This window comes from Drosophila ananassae, chromosome XL (genome assembly GCF_017639315.1).
Source record: "Drosophila ananassae strain 14024-0371.13 chromosome XL, ASM1763931v2, whole genome shotgun sequence".
NCBI lineage: Eukaryota > Metazoa > Arthropoda > Insecta > Diptera > Drosophilidae > Drosophila > Drosophila ananassae.
In genome coordinates this window covers 701,163-719,119 of record NC_057931.1, presented here as the reverse complement: position 1 = coordinate 719,119, position 17,957 = coordinate 701,163, and the positions used below count along the sequence as shown (strand labels likewise).

The 17,957-nt window shown below is 52.4% G+C and overlaps 4 protein-coding genes across 25 annotated transcripts in view; 2 read left to right on the top strand and 2 right to left on the bottom strand.

Moving 5' to 3' along the window:
• Positions 1 to 672: 672 nt before the first annotated feature.
• LOC6503864 (mitochondrial 2-oxodicarboxylate carrier) lies at positions 673 to 9,260 on the bottom strand. 2 transcript variants are annotated; one of them, XM_032452519.2, is made up of 2 exons: positions 9,181 to 9,260; positions 673 to 1,627 (listed from the first exon to the last, which is right to left on the bottom strand). In XM_032452519.2, the coding sequence occupies exon 2, from the start codon at positions 1,589 to 1,591 to the stop codon at positions 878 to 880; it is 714 nt and encodes a 237-aa protein (XP_032308410.1). In that variant the 5' UTR covers positions 1,592 to 1,627; positions 9,181 to 9,260; the 3' UTR covers positions 673 to 877. The 2 variants fall into 2 exon arrangements, with proteins under 2 accessions (XP_032308410.1, XP_001963741.1); XM_001963705.4 differs by lacking the exon at positions 9,181 to 9,260 and adding an exon at positions 3,009 to 3,565.
• Positions 4,603 to 7,833, top strand: LOC26515525. Its single transcript, XM_014905748.3, has 2 exons — positions 4,603 to 7,340; positions 7,401 to 7,833. The coding sequence occupies exons 1-2, from the start codon at positions 5,959 to 5,961 to the stop codon at positions 7,486 to 7,488; spliced, it is 1,470 nt and encodes a 489-aa protein (XP_014761234.2). The 5' UTR covers positions 4,603 to 5,958; the 3' UTR covers positions 7,489 to 7,833.
• Positions 8,489 to 10,397, top strand: LOC6503789 (uncharacterized protein DDB_G0290587). The gene is made up of 3 exons (XM_014905595.2): positions 8,489 to 8,708; positions 9,214 to 9,281; positions 9,345 to 10,397. Exons 1-3 carry the CDS (start codon positions 8,691 to 8,693, stop codon positions 10,273 to 10,275), a joined length of 1,017 nt encoding a protein of 338 aa, XP_014761081.1. The 5' UTR covers positions 8,489 to 8,690; the 3' UTR covers positions 10,276 to 10,397.
• LOC6503862 (protein sidekick) overlaps positions 10,311 to 17,957 on the bottom strand; it is a 69,639-nt gene continuing 61,992 nt past the window's right edge. For 7 of the 21 annotated variants that reach the window (XM_044716994.1, XM_044716999.1, XM_044716991.1 and 4 more), the window contains 8 exons: positions 17,641 to 17,922; positions 17,456 to 17,479; positions 16,961 to 17,281; positions 16,566 to 16,900; positions 16,254 to 16,259; positions 13,668 to 16,110; positions 13,428 to 13,524; positions 10,520 to 12,972 (listed from right to left, as the gene is read on the bottom strand). In XM_044716994.1, coding sequence (XP_044572929.1) covers positions 15,868 to 16,110; positions 16,254 to 16,259; positions 16,566 to 16,900; positions 16,961 to 17,281; positions 17,456 to 17,479; positions 17,641 to 17,922 — 1,211 coding nt within the window. In that variant the 3' untranslated portion in view covers positions 10,520 to 12,972; positions 13,428 to 13,524; positions 13,668 to 15,867. Of the gene's footprint in view, positions 10,387 to 10,519; positions 12,973 to 13,115; positions 13,122 to 13,427; positions 13,525 to 13,657; positions 16,111 to 16,253; positions 16,260 to 16,565; positions 16,901 to 16,960; positions 17,282 to 17,455; positions 17,480 to 17,640; positions 17,923 to 17,957 lie in introns of those variants that run through there. The other 14 variants (XM_032452513.2, XM_044716997.1, XM_032452518.2 and 11 more) reach the window with 8 other exon arrangements.

The following is a 17,957-nucleotide window of genomic DNA, read 5'->3' as shown; positions in this document are numbered from 1 at the left end:
TTTTCCGGATTTTCTCTGAATTTTCCGGGATTTTCTCTGAATTTTCCGGGATTTTTAATAAATTTTCCGGATTTTTCTAGATTTTTCCGAAATTTTCCTGAATTTTCCAGATTTTTCCGAAATTTTTACAATTTTTCCTGATTTTTCTGAATTTTTGAAAATTTTTCCCGATTTTTTCCAAGTCGTTTACGTTACTTTCATGAAAGTGGCAAGTCCCTTACGTCGCACGACGTAATGTTAAAATATGCCCTTTTCTAGGGGTCGGAGTTGGATTTTTACTAAGTCCAGTACGTCATATTTTTTGCAAAACCCTTTAAGCGCGCCCCAAAATGCAAAAGTGCGAAAATCGCATGCGATAAATTTTGCAAAAAATCCCAAAAATTCTGAAAAAAAACGGAAAAAATCGGGAAAAATCAGAAAATGACCGAAAAAAATCCGGAAAATTCAGAATATGGCTGAAAAAAATCCGGAAAATTCAGAAAATAGCCGTTCAAAATCCGGAAAATTCAGAATATGACTGAAAAAAATCCGGAAAATTCAGAAAATGGCCGAAAAAAATCCGGAAAATTCAGAAATTGGCCGAAAAAAATCCGGAAAATTCAGAAAATGGCCGTACAAAATCCGGGAAAATTCAGAAAAAATCCGGAAAAACATAATAAAAACGCAGAAAACTCCGGGAAAACTCGGAAAATTCATATATTTTAGCACAAAATATTTTTTCTTAACATTTTCTCCTCACAATACAGTCTTACGTGTAAATGTAGCCTAGACTCGAAACTTTAGGAACTAGGGACATACATATACAGAACAAAGAAGCAAAACAACAGAATGACATGTCTTATAACTTGATTAGGACCGGCGGGCGGGGCCGGAAGAACTAGGAATAATTGTTTAGCAGATATCCGTAGGAGTATTCGAAGACCAGCAGCAGGATGGCGCCGCCAGGACCCAAGCGCATAATCTTGGGCACGAGTCCCTTGTAGAGAGCCCGGAATCCTTCCTCGCGGTAGACAATGGCCATTGAGCTGAAGGTGCCGCGGTATTTCACTTTTCCCGGCTGGGGCTGGGGTCCCTGGATGCGCGACTTGGCCACGTCGAAGGGGATGTTTACGAAGCAGGCAAACGTGCCGGCTAGGAAGCCGATAGTCACCTTGCGCAGGAACTCCAGGGTGCCGTCCTTGTATTCCGGCACCACGTTCTTCACGCTGTGGTAGAACCCGAAGTAGACCATGTTGAAGACTCCGTTGCGACCCATGGTGGCCGTGAGACCCTTGTTGAGGCCCCGCAGTCCCAGGCCGTCGTTCTTGATGATGCCCTTGGCCACCTCGAATGTGCTCAGCAGCTTCTTCTGCCGGTCCGCCTGCTGGGCGACCTTGACCACCTCGAATGGGTTGACGGCGATGGCCTCCAAGGTGCCGGCTGTGAGCCCCGCCAGCGAGAAGGTCAGTGGCGTGGGAGTGGGCGAGCCGAACTGGAACATTGGCTTCGTCTGCTCAAAAACCAGGAACTTGATGGCCCGCTTTGGCGTCTCGGCCAGGATTGGCGGCAGGATGCCCTTCCAGTACGAGGAGATTCCCTCGTTCCGGTACATCTTGGCGAAGCAGTCGAACACGCCATTGTAGTGCAGCTGAAAAAGCAAATAAAAGTTACTTTAGAACGTTGTATTGTAACTGCATAAAGGCTGGAAGACTATTTAACTTGGGTACTACCACATGAACTGTCCCTTCTTCCCTTCTTGTAATAGGGAGTTCCGTAAAGGTGTCAAGATCATGGATAAGACAACAAAGAAATGCCACGTCTTCACGACTTTCCTTATACAAATGCTAAATATACTAAAGACTTTCATAAACGCTTGTCTCTATAATTGCTCCCATTCCATACGTCGGTGCATCGCACCGTAGCTGCGTGCGGCGAACATGGTCTTTGTCTGGGTGAGCGCTCTCCTCCGCGTCACGCCGATCTGGAGTCGCACCATCGGGCAACTGCGTGCGTTGTTCCAAATGTCTATTTATCTGTTTGCTAATTTCCCACCCGGCTACCAGCTACCAGCTACAGCCACCCGCCACCTCCCCCTGGCTGCTTTGGTGCGCAGTCATAAATTTGTTTAATCATCGCCCCGAGGTGCAGGGGAAAGAATTCGTGTCGCAGTATTAAGACATCTTTATGCTGGCGACTACGAGTCCCACAGCCAATGATGCCCGGCGACAGATCCGAATGCGTTTCGCACTCGAATAAACTGACTGGTAGAATTTGGGGAAAGTATTATGGCGTGGTTTTGAGATGCACCCAAGAGACTAGTGGTCCAAGAAGATTTATTTGAACTGGAATCTCGGGATAAACAATGAACGACAGCATAAACAACTGAAATCTGGTTTATGTAGCCCAAGCCTTATCGCAGCAGTTTGGGGCTTGAAGATTTAAAAAAAGAACCCAAACACTACGATTAGATAAGCTTGGGAAGGTGGAATATTTTGTGGGTCGAAAGCAGCCGGTCGCGATCCCCGAGTTAATGGCATCCGCGCGTGTCCAGCGTCACTCCGGAATCGAAAGTCTGAGGCTAGATGCCTGACGTGCGAACTGGCGATTCCGATTCCGATTTCGAATCCGAGTCCGAGTTCTTTGGGGAATGTTTGGCGCGTCTGGCGTGGCGGGGCAGCGAGGGGAGCGCCGAGGGGCTGTCAACAGCTGATAAGCCAGCGCTGGGCCAGTATATGGATTGTCTGGCCCACCACATAATCTGTGGGCCACGAGGGAAAGTAAACACAGAGACAGTAAGACAGCGAGAGAGAATAGAAAGCTTGGAGAGCGGAGAGCCAGCGCCGGACTTCCAAGTGCGAGTGCGAGTGCGGGTGCGGGTGCGTCTGCCCGTGACCTTGCTATGCCCTTATCCAAAAAAAGACAACAGAGGCGAAGCCCCCGCCTCCGCCCCGACCCAGCTGGGAGAGGAACAACAACCAACAGCTGACACAAGAGCTGACCATCTTTCGGACTGCGATGACTCCACTTACCTCACCCACCGCCGTAGCGGCTGCTGCGGGCGTGGCCTGGATCTGGATCCGGGTCTTGACCACGTCCAGGGGCTGCATGATGCAGACCTCCAGGAAGCCGGCGGAGCCTCCGGCCATCACCTGGAAGAGGGCCCTCTTTGCGTGCGAAATTGGCGCGACGGCAACGGTGCCAGAGGTTGCGACCGCCTTGTTCTCCGCGGCGGCTGGGCCGGCAGCCGGAGCTGGGTCTGAAGATGGTGCGGTCATCCCTGCGTTGTGGGGGGCGGCGGTGGGCGGTAGTCTGGGAAGGGGCACCTGCTTCGTGTCGACTAGCTGTGCTGGAGGTTTGCGTTAAGATCTGCCAGAGAGTATCGTCTTAGCCAACTTAGTTCTAGTGCCTGGTCTGGGATCTGCTTGTTTGGCTTTCAACTTGCCGGAACGAGAACAGGAGCACGAGAAAAAAAACGAAAACAAACACAACCCGTAGTCGATAGCCCGGAGAACGCTTCTTGCCGCCGCTCGCTTCGAGAACGCAATTCGCACTGAGCTCACGACCAGCTGCCGTCGCGTCCAAGAAGAGGCGGCTGGCGAAAGAGGCGGTGCGATAGGGCGGGGGCAGGGGCAGGGGCAGGGGCGCGTGGCCCCGAGCAGGGGTTGCTCAGCCGGGCCAGAGGCGGGCGGGACGGGGCCAAGCTTTCGCCAGAAGCGACACTTAACAGCTTAGGCCCGGGGCGGAGAAGCAGCGACTCACTCGCTAATTGAATTTGCCGAGGCAGATCGGGGCGAGAGCTTTGCCGGCGATCTTCCGCGATCGGCGGAGAACGCCAGCCACCGTGGCCGGAAAAAGCTCAGCGAAAGCTCGAATATTTGGAGGTTCCAGAACGAAAGAGTCTGCTACCCAGAAGGGTATCCTTACAGGCAGTCACCGGACAGACAGCATAGAAAATTCTAGGGCTAGCGGGGCGGACAAGAGCCACCGAACGTTCACGATGGAACTGACAAGTATCTGGAAGATAGCGACCACTTGAGCACTTGAGATAGAGATAGCTCGCACTTAATTGACAAGAAAAGCCTATATGCTTGTTATTGATTAGACAGTAGGTCCGAATGGAAGTTCATAAATTCTTCAGAGAAGGCAGTAGAAACCTCCATTACTCTTTGATTTTTGGCAACTGCCTTCACGGCTATCCCTTGGAAGGGGACACTCTGCCGCTGCATCCATTAGATGGCTCTGCTTATCTGTGCTGTGATTCCTCGCCCATGTAAACACGCTCGGAAGGGGGGACGACACAATGGACAAACAAATCTTTTGACAGTCTTGGCCCTTGATTGGTTTATTGTTCAGAGACCACGGCAGGTCGGACATCAATCAGAGCCAGGCAGTCAGGCAGTCGGGCAGTCGAGCAGCCACTAGACACCAGATACAAGATACAAGATACAACCTCCAAGATACAAGACCGCGATTGAGGACAACTTTCATTTACATAAAATGCATTCTATCCGAAATTGATAGAACAAATCGTTGGTGTCAAAAATGCAATGCGCTGGTACCTTTCCATCTATGATTTAGATGCTGTATCTGTAGCTGTATCTGTATCTGTATCTGTATCTGTATCTGTATCTCATGGATGCAGACGTACCTGTAACCTGTATTTGTGGCTTTGTCTGTTTTACGACGTCCAAATATTTCGGGCTGTTAATTATGGGCACGAGTTGGCGTGACTGATAGCCGGGCCGGAGTGGCCAGATGGACGTGTGGAATTTATGACACGCCACCCTTCGAGGCGCGGGGGAATTTAAAACGCATTAGAAGCCATTAAAAGCGAATTAATCCCGGCCAGGAGTCCTGACCTAATAATGCTGTCACGTCACGCAATCGACTTTCTGAATGAGGATCATCTGGAAGAGCGCTGGAAGAAATCTGAGAAATGAATGGAAGATCCAAGCCCCGCATGAGAAACGATTTTCGAATCATTTCGCCAGGGCGATCTCCCTTACTGTCTTACTATCTTACTGTCTTACTCCCCGGTGTCCCACGAGGGATCCCTGCCTCGAAATCGAATTTTGGCCCGTCCAGTAATTAGCCCGAGTTTTACAAGCGCAACATGCAGCCTGCAGCATGCATCGGACGGATAGATGCCACATGCAAGCGCCGATTGATCGATCAAAGCCGCGATACAGGGCCTAATCAATCATTTTTCCATTTTCCATTTTATACTTAACATTTTCCATTTTTCTATTTTCTATTTTCTATTTTCCATTTTCCATTTTCCATTTTCCGTTTCCCTTTCCATTGCCATTTCCATCGGTCTGTTCTGGTTCCCAAAGTGAGAACTCACGACCGCCTGCAGTCCGTCCATCCGTCCATCCATCCATCCGCCTCTCCGGCTGACCGTCAAAGGCTATTAACCCCGTTTCGGGGCCAAAATGTTCCACTTGTTGCACTTGTGGCCCTGAGAAACAAGTTGGCCCCAAACAGAGTGTCGGAGTTGGTCATCAAAGGGTCTCCGAAAGTTTCACTTCCAGGCGGGCGGAGGGGCGGCTGAGAAGGAGGAGGAGCTGCAGCCAGCCGGAGGAGCAACCACAAGAAAGGGAATCAGAATCAGTTAAGAGTGTTTTGATTAATGCCAGTTTTGACAGCTGTCCGAGCCATCAGATGCCACTGACGGAGCTCGGAGAACATAGTCTGAGCTCCGAGTGGTTCTGGGGCAGCGGGAGGAGGGAGGAGGGGCGCCGACACCAACTAAAGTAAGTAAGTGTTTTGGTTCGGACCTACATTACATTCGGACCGGGCTGACCCCGCACTGGTTTGGCGACCCACTCAGAACGAGTTGTGCGATTTTCGCCCAAAACGAAAGTAAGTTACGCCACAACCGGCGCAGAGCCAGCCGGAGACACCGCCGGACTGGGCCCTATAAGACTTGGTGGCCGAGAAGAGGCCCGACCATTTGCCAAACTCTCGTCGCACCAAATGGACAGTCTACTGGCCACCTGGACTCTGGCGCTGGTCCATCTGCTGGTCTGGGGAGCGGAGGGGGCCGGCTATCTCGACGGCGAGCAGCGCCCCCTGTGGATTCTGGAGGACGGGCTGGCCAAGCGGCAGCGACTGGAGCGGCCGGAGGAGGACTACGCCACCACCACAAGGGAGCCGGCCCAGGGGATGCTCAGGAGGCAGGCCAGGGGTGGCATTGCGGGCCACGAGCCGGCAGCCATTACGTTCCTGGTGCGGCACGGGGAGGAGCCCAGGCCACTGGCACCTCCTCCTCCGGCTCGGCCTCCCTCGCTCCCGCAGCGGCGCCTCATGATGCCCCGCCGCCTGCAGCTGCCCCACCAGTACGTGCAGCCCCAGAAGAAGAGCCAGCCGTGGCACAAGAGCCAGCGCCGGGAGAGCCGCCGGCACCTGCCGGTCTTCGACAACGGTCCGGGCGAAAACTCCCTCCGGCCGCTCGGAGGCAGCCACTATCCGGTCTTCGTGTACAACGGCACGCGCGGGGAGCTCATCCTGAACACGATGCTCAGCCGGCGGAGGTACCCCATGCAGGAGCCGGTGCCCGGGCAGGTCCTTTACCCGCCGTCCACGCCCATGTTCCGGCCCAAGCCGATCGTGGAGCGCTTCCGGCTGCCGGGCCAGCGGGAGGTGATGAACCTCACCCTGATTCCCTTCTACGCCCACGAAGCTATCGCGGATCCCGGCGCCAGGCTCTCCTCCACCCAGCAGCCGCCGCCGGCTACGCCCACGCCGCTCTTCGAGACCCAGCTGCCCAGGACCCAGGAGCTGACCCAGTCCAGGCGGAGGCCCAAGAAGGCCAAGCAGTACGAGGCCTACCACTCGCCCCAGGAGGTGATGCAGTGGCAGTCGGTGCTCCGCCGCTCCACGGGTCACAGCAGCCACCACCCCAAAAGCAACCACCGCAACTACCCCAGCGAGGAGCTGGATCTCGAGGAAGCCAACTCCATCTCAGCCTCGGAGTCTGGCTCGGAGGAAGCTCCGGAGGAGGATCCGGAGGAGAAGCCGCACTGGAATGAGCTGGAGGAGCAGGAGGCCACGGCAACCGAGATCTCGACCCCTTCCAGCCAGGGCCCCTTCCAGATCGTCTACCTGGACGAGAGCCTGGAGCGGCCTGTAGTCGAGGCCCCGACCAGCACCACCACCCCAGCGCCCCAGGTTCTGCCCCTGCGCCAGAGCTCCCGCTACGCCCTCAAGAAGCAGTACTACGCCTTCCCGGTCTACACCCTGGGGAAGCTGCTACAGACCCAGAGCCCCGCCAAGGCCGTGCTGGAGAAGACCGATCGAGCGGTCGGGAACTCGGAGGAGAGGGAGCCCGGCAGCACCTGGTTCATTCTCAACTCGAGGTCAGTATTAAGGTGACAACATTTCGGGCGAAACTCAATCTCTCCCATATCCCGCACAAGGTACAAGGGCCCCCACTACCGAAGGCTGGACAACCAGACGAAGTACTACACCTCCAAGTACGTGGGGAACGCCTTCAGACCGCGCTGATCGCAGGAGGAGATCCTGGAGGAGGAGCTCTACCAACTGAGATCTGTACCTCTCACTATGCTGCTGCCAAAGAAAGCTACCATCCTGCTCGAACGCATTCCGATTTAAACAATAAACACAATTTTTAACGACGATCGTTAACGCCTTTCCAGCTCCGATTGTCCGGAGTTCTGTATGGGACAGTTTAGGCCTTGTTATGGAGCCCCGAAGTGGAGCAGTTTCGGGCCCACTATGCTGGGCCATAAAGGGCAGCCATAAATTCCGGGCGACACAAAAGCGCTCGTAAATGGGCGGCCGAGGAATGGAACCGAGCTCAGAGAACAACACTGAGCTCTTCATTTGGGGAGCAGTTGGGAGGCCCATTATGGGACTGGGTTGCATAACCCACCGTGCAAATCGAAAGGCGGTGGCATGGAGTGGCCCCAGGAGGAGGGGCCAGACCTAGATGGGCCGCAAAGCCGGGGGCGAAGGCGTCGCCTGACCCAAATTCCAGAACCCGAAACACAAAAATTCAGAAAATCGGAAAATCAGAAAGAAAAACAAAATATTTCAATGTGTTAAAAAGTGAGGGGGGGATGGGCTGGCACCGGACAGGCCGGGGAAGAGTCATCAACAAATTTTTATGGCCAATCGAATGGACGCGGCCCTTTCAAGACCCGTGCCCGTGCCCTCCCACCACCACCACCTGCCTCGATCCCCCTCGAGCTCCCGGCTCGTCATTGGCTCCATCATTCATTCAATCACTTTGTCAATGATGCGGCTGCCTGCTGCCTCCACGTTCATTATTATTATTGATTTCCCAGCTTAGTTTTCGCTCTGCAGCCTGCAATTAATTTTCTCGTTGTTCTTACAAGATCCCCCCTCCATCCCCAGCGTGGAAACCCGCTTGGTGGCGGTCTCTTTTCAGTCTTCGGTTCCCTGTTCTGGCCAGCATTGCTGTGGGCCACACAATCGATCCCATCCCATCCCATCCCATGCTGCCCTTCTCCGTGCCGGATCTCGGGCTATAAAAGCTCGGACCGTGGCTCTTCTTGGGCTTAGAACAAAGACGACAGCGATCGCGAGTGCAACAAGCGGATACTCTGCCACCTGCCACCTGCCACCTGACTATTTTTTTGACATTTTTTTTAACGCTCCCCAAGGATAAAGGGATACGAGTACGATACCTCCTCGCAGTGCAGTGCCTTTAAAGAACACACACAATGTGGCTGTATTTTGTGGTACGTGAATGAGAGCTTGAAGGATACGAAGGATAACTTGAGTCCTCCAAAACTGAATGTATAAAAAGTGATGCAACTACCAGTGATAGTTTTTGAAAGACAGGAACCATAGTTCCCATTTGGAACTAATCTCGTTAGGATTACTCTTAAGGATGTCTTAAAAATAGTCTAAACTAGCTATGACATTTCTTCTTAAAATGATTTTAAAGAGGATTACTTTAGAAATGTCTTGCAAAAACTGGAGATACTTCTCGTTAGCGTTAAATGAAGCCTCAAATAGATATTTGTGTAATAAAAGTGAATTAAGACTTTAAAAATTACATCCTTTAGGACTAATAGATCTCAGAGTTATTAAATATAAAAGAGAGTGTGAGATTTCTGTTGAAAAGTAATTAGACCATAAAGAAGCAAGAACTAGCAAGCTAATCCTCCAGTATCTAGAACTTAAAGTAATATTAACAGTATAGCTTACCTTAATTGCATTTCATTGATTGGAACTCCTCAGATCACCGTCGCAGCCCTCTTGGGAAGACTCCAGCTCGCAGACGCCTTCTGGTGGCCCAAAACAACAACGTAAGTGTCCGGCAGTGGAGGATAACCCAAGAAACCTTACCTCTAACCCGATCTCCTCCACAGGGAGCCGCCGAACGGAGCGGGTCCCGTGCTGCAGCAGATTCCGCTCACCTACTTCCGGACGTACACGTACCAGCCTCTGGGTTCCGGCGGAGCCTTCAGCATGCCCTTCTTCGGATTCGGAGCGGCCCAGACGCCCCTGCTGCCGGGCGCCCACCAGTATGATCCCTATGCGGTGACCAGCTACGCGGCAGCCCGCCGGCACGACTCCTCCTCGGCGGCGGGGGCCAGGCCGGATGTGACCCCGCCGGTTCTGGGCGTCAACGGCCCCATTCCCTCCGCCAGCAGTGGTAGCACCATCACCACCTCCACCAGCACCACCCCGGCACCCACCACCACAACTACTACAACCACTACGACTACTACGCCACCACCAACGACTACGACGAGTACCAGCACCACCACCACGACGCCGCCGCCGCCACCTCCGCCCCCGGGGCTGGAGGGGTCCTCGCCGGCTCCGGGATCCGCCGGCACGTCCAGCCTGCTGCGCTACGGGGGGGAGTACCCAACCTACAGCCGCCGGGTGAGCAACCTGTACAACGCCAGGCCGCAGTACCCGTACCCGGACTACTTCAACTACCAGACGCCGGAGCAGGGCGTGGCCGGGAGCGCCAGTCGCATCCAGTTCGTGCCCTGCATGTGCCCCGTGAGTGTGCCGAGCATGGTGGCCTCTGTTCCTCCGGCGGGCACAGCTCCTCCGGTGGCCGTCCCTTCCGCGGAGCCCCAGCCGGCGGCCCGGCACATCGAGCGGCACGACCTGCAGGCAGTGCCGGAGGCTGAAACGGGAAACGACGTTGAAGAGGGCGAAGAGGAGGACGAGGGAGAGGCGGAGGGCCAGGAGGAGGAGGAGCAGGGCGAGGAGGAGGGTGTTGTGGTGGCCGCAAAGGCGCAGCCGGAGCAGCAGGACGGCAGCTCCGACAGTCCCGCCTAGGACTCTGCGCCCGGGCAGGACTCCTCTGTAGAATTAAGCCAAGCCTCCGACTGATCCGTCACTGTCTTGATCGCCAGCCTGTTAGATGCAGAAATAAAAACGCAGCCAGACCTGAAAAGTAACTGGGATTAGTGGACATGCAACTCTGCACTCTTCGGGCCGCATCCGAAGGGGATCAGGATGCGGTTCGAAGAGGGCAGCCGGGCGAGGGACAATCACGACGGAAATGAAACAGAGACTAACATTTAACTCACATTGATTTCACTTCTTTTATTAATTCGTATCGTATGTTCCATCAAAATGACATTTACACATTTAAATTGTATTTATAAATATTCTAATACTTTGCGCTTGCTGCACGATTTCCACTAGCCCGCCTGCCCCGGAGGCGAGATGCCAGGGGCTCCGTCCGTCTCGGCTGGGGGGCGCTCCTGGTGGGGACCAGGAGACCGCTCCCAGCCAGCTATCCTCACTCTTCCACCAATCAATCAATCAATCAATCAATCAACAATTACAATTACATTTATGCTTAACTAGATGAACTTGTGCTTCGAGTCTTTGAAGTAGAAATTAGCTTGCGAAACGGGACAAATGCGGTTCACGCTACTCCCCTCCGGCTATATATGTAGTTCTGTTTCTGATTCGGATTCTGGTTTAGATTCTGGGTCAGATCGTGGGCCAATGTGGTGTAAATGTGGAGTCAATGCGTGGGTAGTACAAGTACAAGTACAGAGGAGAAGTTATGAATACAACTAATTGGTAAACCGTTAATCAGAATCGATAATCGATAGTCGGTAATCGGTAATCGGTTATCGGTTATCGGGTAATCAGTAAGTGGTAATCGGTAGTCGGAAAAAATATATAATCAGTCGTTTAGGTTACAGATAAACATGTAAAATACATCGATATATAAATATAGTCATAAATATAAGCAGCTGCTTATTACACATTCAAATACAATTAAGTGTCGTCTATCGTCTATCGTTATCGGTATCGGTATCGGTATCGGTATATCGGTCGTTTTGAACAATCAAAGAGGAGTTACTAGGGCGTGGTCCCTGGGGTATCCCCTAGCCAAGACCCTCCGGCAGGGACCAGGCCCAGCTAGCAAAAAAAAATGCATCTTACGTCTACTAAGATCTCTCGTAGTGCTAGTCGGCCGCGCATGCGCTTGAAAATGTCAGCTCGTCGCTGTTGGATCGCAAGGATCTCCCGCAGTGTCCTTTCGAGTGTTTGTGTGTTACAGTTGCTTTGTTTTGTGGCTTACGTGGTACAGAAATTGCATTAATATGGCCTATCAATTTATATCCGAATATACTCTATTCTGCTCGTCCGCCGGCCGTCGATGACGCCGCTCCTCCTTCCGCCGCCTTCTCTGCACACTCAAAAAAAAAAATACACCTATCTTTTGCTTACAAGATATGATTTTTGTTTCTTATCCTTTGCATATTTCTCTAAATATCTCTGCTTTGTTTGTTTTCTCTTGTTTTGTTTTGTTTTGTTTTTTGTTTTGTTTCGCTTGAACTCTTTTTCTTTGTCTCCGATTGAATCGGTTGCTATATCCTTGCTCTATATCCTTGCTAAACTCCCTCTTCGCACTTCCGCGCTTCAGCATTTAATCTGCTCCTGCCGCTCCGGGCGCTCCTCGTCGTCGTCCACATCGTCCAAACTCCTCCTAGCCCCGACTCCTTTAAACATAATGAGATTGCGCCGGACGCACGCCATCATTCACCCTTTCACTCAATAGTTTGGGCTGCCAGTGCCACCTTTTCGAGCCCGTTTGGAAATCATTTCTTAAATCGATAGCTCGATAAAACCGATAGAACCGATAGACAGTGGCGGAGTGGCTGGCAGCTCCCAAAACGTAACACAAACACAAACCTAAACAAGCACACGGGCGCACACATGCATATGCATATAAATAAATACACGTACTAGTACTAACTAAAACACGATTAAAAAAAAACCTTAGCTCTACGATTGGGAGCAGAGTCATGCCGGGAAGGGGGGACACTAACTAAATGCCGCCAATCTCAGATCTCTCGTAAAACTAGAACCTAAACTAACGCATTAGAGGCTAAACTAAACGAATGTCTGTCCAATCCTTCCGGTGTGTGGGTATGTGGGGTGTCTCTGTATAGTGCATCCATGTAGCAGCGGGTCGGCGGAGAGCGACGAGCTGGGGGGGCTGAGACCCCGCGTCTGATATGTGTCCTTCTGGTGTCTGGTGTTTGATGTCTGGTGTCTGGTGCCTGTGGCCCTCGTCCTCATCTTCATCCTCCTTGGGTTCCAGTCATTCCTTCCCGTCCTGTCTCAGCCGCCTCAGCTTCGACCCCCGGTCCGGGGGTTCGCCTCCAAGTCCACGTCCTCGTCCTCCACCGGGGCCTAGACAAAGGTCTCCCGGATGACGGTGCCGCTGCTACCGGCGCTTGTATCTTAGAACTCGGTTGATTGTCAGACAAACGAGGAGAAGCCGGGCAGCGGTGCCCTCGATCTGGCCATATTATTGACGATAATCTGGCCACCATTGAGGCTCATCACTGCGCTGCCCTCCGGCTCGGAGTCAGTGTAGCTGGAGTAGTTCCGCACCGGCTTCGTCTTCTTCCAGGACTGGCGCAGGGAGTCGTTCACGTTGGCGTAGTGGTTGACGAACGAGTGGGGGTCGCTGCGGACGCTCTCGTTCTCGCTCTCCGAGTGCTGAAAGAGGGTTCGGACGGGGATAGTTCAGGATTAGATGGGGTACACAACATGGGGATCGGGTCTGGCAACAGAACACAACAAAACATAGAGTAACGAAACACAGAGACGGTCACAGGGAGGCGAAGGACATTCAGCTTTACCTTTTCCTGCAGCACCCAGTCCCGCATTCGTCCGCATGGGTTGGGAGCGAAAACAAATGCCGAAATTTAGTTTCAAGAAATCCGAAACGGGTTAGAGTGTGTGCAGTGTGTCGTGTAGTGCTCTTGTCTTTTGCCTGCAGTGTCTGCCCACAGCCGATTGTGGCTCACAATTTTGAACACGAACTTAGAACTAAGCACCGACTTGGCAAGCACGGCTTGCTCCTCGGCCCACAACGGATTGGAAGGCCAATTGGAAAGTGTTCAAGTGCCGTGTGAACCGAAGGACAACAGAAAGCCTAACGCAACACTCACCTGGGATGCCTCCGAGCTGCTAAGCCAAGCCTCCGACTGATCCGTCACTGTCTTGATCGCCAGCCTGTTAGATGCAGAAATAAAAACGCAGCCAGACCTGAAAAGTAACTGGGATTAGTGGACATGCAACTCTGCACTCTTCGGGCCGCATCCGAAGGGGATCAGGATGCGGTTCGAAGAGGGCAGCCGGGCGAGGGACAATCACGACGGAAATGAAACAGAGACTAACATTTAACTCACATTGATTTCACTTCTTTTATTAATTCGTATCGTATGTTCCATCAAAATGACATTTACACATTTAAATTGTATTTATAAATATTCTAATACTTTGCGCTTGCTGCACGATTTCCACTAGCCCGCCTGCCCCGGAGGCGAGATGCCAGGGGCTCCGTCCGTCTCGGCTGGGGGGCGCTCCTGGTGGGGACCAGGAGACCGCTCCCAGCCAGCTATCCTCACTCTTCCACCAATCAATCAATCAATCAATCAATCAACAATTACAATTACATTTATGCTTAACTAGATGAACTTGTGCTTCGAGTCTTTGAAGTAGAAATTAGCTTGCGAAACGGGACAAATGCGGTTCACGCTACTCCCCTCCGGCTATATATGTAGTTCTGTTTCTGATTCGGATTCTGGTTTAGATTCTGGGTCAGATCGTGGGCCAATGTGGTGTAAATGTGGAGTCAATGCGTGGGTAGTACAAGTACAAGTACAGAGGAGAAGTTATGAATACAACTAATTGGTAAACCGTTAATCAGAATCGATAATCGATAGTCGGTAATCGGTAATCGGTTATCGGTTATCGGGTAATCAGTAAGTGGTAATCGGTAGTCGGAAAAAATATATAATCAGTCGTTTAGGTTACAGATAAACATGTAAAATACATCGATATATAAATATAGTCATAAATATAAGCAGCTGCTTATTACACATTCAAATACAATTAAGTGTCGTCTATCGTCTATCGTTATCGGTATCGGTATCGGTATCGGTATATCGGTCGTTTTGAACAATCAAAGAGGAGTTACTAGGGCGTGGTCCCTGGGGTATCCCCTAGCCAAGACCCTCCGGCAGGGACCAGGCCCAGCTAGCAAAAAAAAATGCATCTTACGTCTACTAAGATCTCTCGTAGTGCTAGTCGGCCGCGCATGCGCTTGAAAATGTCAGCTCGTCGCTGTTGGATCGCAAGGATCTCCCGCAGTGTCCTTTCGAGTGTTTGTGTGTTACAGTTGCTTTGTTTTGTGGCTTACGTGGTACAGAAATTGCATTAATATGGCCTATCAATTTATATCCGAATATACTCTATTCTGCTCGTCCGCCGGCCGTCGATGACGCCGCTCCTCCTTCCGCCGCCTTCTCTGCACACTCAAAAAAAAAAATACACCTATCTTTTGCTTACAAGATATGATTTTTTTTTCTTATCCTTTGCATATTTCTCTAAATATCTCTGCTTTGTTTGTTTTCTCTTGTTTTGTTTTGTTTTGTTTTTTGTTTTGTTTCGCTTGAACTCTTTTTCTTTGTCTCCGATTGAATCGGTTGCTATATCCTTGCTCTATATCCTTGCTAAACTCCCTCTTCGCACTTCCGCGCTTCAGCATTTAATCTGCTCCTGCCGCTCCGGGCGCTCCTCGTCGTCGTCCACATCGTCCAAACTCCTCCTAGCCCCGACTCCTTTAAACATAATGAGATTGCGCCGGACGCACGCCATCATTCACCCTTTCACTCAATAGTTTGGGCTGCCAGTGCCACCTTTTCGAGCCCGTTTGGAAATCATTTCTTAAATCGATAGCTCGATAAAACCGATAGAACCGATAGACAGTGGCGGAGTGGCTGGCAGCTCCCAAAACGTAACACAAACACAAACCTAAACAAGCACACGGGCGCACACATGCATATGCATATAAATAAATACACGTACTAGTACTAACTAAAACACGATTAAAAAAAAACCTTAGCTCTACGATTGGGAGCAGAGTCATGCCGGGAAGGGGGGACACTAACTAAATGCCGCCAATCTCAGATCTCTCGTAAAACTAGAACCTAAACTAACGCATTAGAGGCTAAACTAAACGAATGTCTGTCCAATCCTTCCGGTGTGTGGGTATGTGGGGTGTCTCTGTATAGTGCATCCATGTAGCAGCGGGTCGGCGGAGAGCGACGAGCTGGGGGGGCTGAGACCCCGCGTCTGATATGTGTCCTTCTGGTGTCTGGTGTTTGATGTCTGGTGTCTGGTGCCTGTGGCCCTCGTCCTCATCCTCATCCTCCTTGGGTTCCAGTCATTCCTTCCCGTCCTGTCTCAGCCGCCTCAGCTTCGACCCCCGGTCCGGGGGTTCGCCTCCAAGTCCACGTCCTCGTCCTCCACCGGGGCCTAGACAAAGGTCTCCCGGATGACGGTGCCGCTGCTACCGGCGCTTGTATCTTAGAACTCGGTTGATTGTCAGACAAACGAGGAGAAGCCGGGCAGCGGTGCCCTCGATCTGGCCATATTATTGACGATAATCTGGCCACCATTGAGGCTCATCACTGCGCTGCCCTCCGGCTCGGAGTCAGTGTAGCTGGAGTAGTTCCGCACCGGCTTCGTCTTCTTCCAGGACTGGCGCAGGGAGTCGTTCACGTTGGCGTAGTGGTTGACGAACGAGTGGGGGTCGCTGCGGACGCTCTCGTTCTCGCTCTCCGAGTGCTGAAAGAGGGTTCGGACGGGGATAGTTCAGGATTAGATGGGGTACACAACATGGGGATCGGGTCTGGCAACAGAACACAACAAAACATAGAGTAACGAAACACAGAGACGGTCACAGGGAGGCGAAGGACATTCAGCTTTACCTTTTCCTGCAGCACCCAGTCCCGCATTCGTCCGCATGGGTTGGGAGCGAAAACAAATGCCGAAATTTAGTTTCAAGAAATCCGAAACGGGTTAGAGTGTGTGCAGTGTGTCGTGTAGTGCTCTTGTCTTTTGCCTGCAGTGTCTGCCCACAGCCGATTGTGGCTCACAATTTTGAACACGAACTTAGAACTAAGCACCGACTTGGCAAGCACGGCTTGCTCCTCGGCCCACAACGGATTGGAAGGCCAATTGGAAAGTGTTCAAGTGCCGTGTGAACCGAAGGACAACAGAAAGCCTAACGCAACACTCACCTGGGATGCCTCCGAGCTGCTGACCTCCGAGGGCTTCTCCGTCACGCTGCTGTCGTCGGGGTTCTCGTCGTAGCACTTCAGGCTCTCCTCGTCGCTGTGGTAGGCCACGGAGGCGGGCGATGGCCGGGGCGGGCTCTTGCCCAGCTGGACGTTCGGCGGCGGCCGGTTGGTGGACTTCCGGCCCAGGGTGCCCAGGGTGCCGCTCCTCAAGGTGCCCACGCTGTTCAGGGTTCCGGTGCCGACGCCATGCCGGGAGCGGTACAGCTCCAGGGCCAGTTCCTGGCGCTCGTCTATCGACATGGCCATGGACTCCTCGAGCGTCTTCTGGGCCTCCTCTGCGGGGGAAGGAGATACCATATTAGTACAGGATCATCTACATTCGAGGGTGCACTTACGCTTGTACTTGTAGCTCTTGCTCTTCACACACAGCACTGCGATCACCATCACGATGATCACGATCGAGGTGGCCGCCAGGGAGACCATGAACCAGGTCTGCCGGTAGAAGGGCTTGTGCTGCAGGTAGCCGTACTCCAGGTGCAGCTTCGAGGGCGTCAGGATAGAGTCCTTGGAGTAGACGGGGAAGGAGATGCCGTACCGGTTGTAGGCGATCACCCGGAAGGTGTAGGCCGTCGAGGGCATCAGGATGTGGTAGCTGACGGTGAAGTCCTGCATCATTCCCTTCTTGGTCTGCTCGATTTTGGTCCAGCGGGAGTCGTCTGTGGGAGGAGGGTGTGAGTGTGTGTGAGTATACTTCGTTATAGTTTGGGGGGAAAGAGGATCTCCACTAGGATCTCCACTACTGGGCTACGTTCGTTAGGCGATGGAGTTGTTGTTAAAATGGGACAGTCTGGTCTCTTAAACTCTACTCTTTACGGCTCGGAAATACTTACAAACAAACGCCGGATCTCCTTTTTCTACGCAAGCATTTCGCAAATATTACGGTTTGGGTTTGGAAAGGATTTCGGTTAGAACCAAGCCACCAAATGGTAAGGAGGGGATCAAGAAGATACAGACAGATTTCAAATATGAGAGTAGGAGGCATCCACAACCGGAGGAGACAGCGCTGGCCACTTACCTCGCTTCTTGGCCTCGACCAGGTAGCCCAGAATGGGTCCCCGGCCCGAGGGCCCGTTGATCCAGTGCATCTCCACGCTGGAGAGGGTCTTGGTCAGGATGAGGTCGCGCGGAGCCACCGGAGAGCCGTCCTGGGGCCCCGTGGTCACGTTCTCACTCACCCCCGGTCCGTAGTCCACCGTGGTCTGGGCGCGCACCGTGAAGGTGTAGGTGACCTCCTCCTCGAGGTTCTGCACCCGGAGCGTGGTGTTGGACACTTTCTGCTTCACCTGCTTGCTGAATTCTGGAAGGGAAGAGGATGCAAAGGTCAGAAATGGT

Bases quoted from the DNA above. Each gene is read 5' to 3' on its own strand.
- LOC6503864 (XM_001963705.4), bottom strand. From the start codon at position 3,254: ATGACCGCACCATCTTCAGACCCAGCTCCGGCTGCCGGCCCAGCCGCC. The intron at 1,628-3,008 runs GTAAGTGGAGTC...TTGCTTTTTCAG, and splicing joins CCGCTACGGCGGTGGGTGAG to CTGCACTACAATGGCGTGTT.
- LOC26515525 (XM_014905748.3), top strand. From the start codon at position 5,959: ATGGACAGTCTACTGGCCACCTGGACTCTGGCGCTGGTCCATCTGCTG. The intron at 7,341-7,400 runs GTCAGTATTAAG...ATCCCGCACAAG, and splicing joins TGGTTCATTCTCAACTCGAG to GTACAAGGGCCCCCACTACC.
- LOC6503789 (XM_014905595.2), top strand. The intron at 9,282-9,344 runs GTAAGTGTCCGG...TCTCCTCCACAG, and splicing joins TGGTGGCCCAAAACAACAAC to GGAGCCGCCGAACGGAGCGG.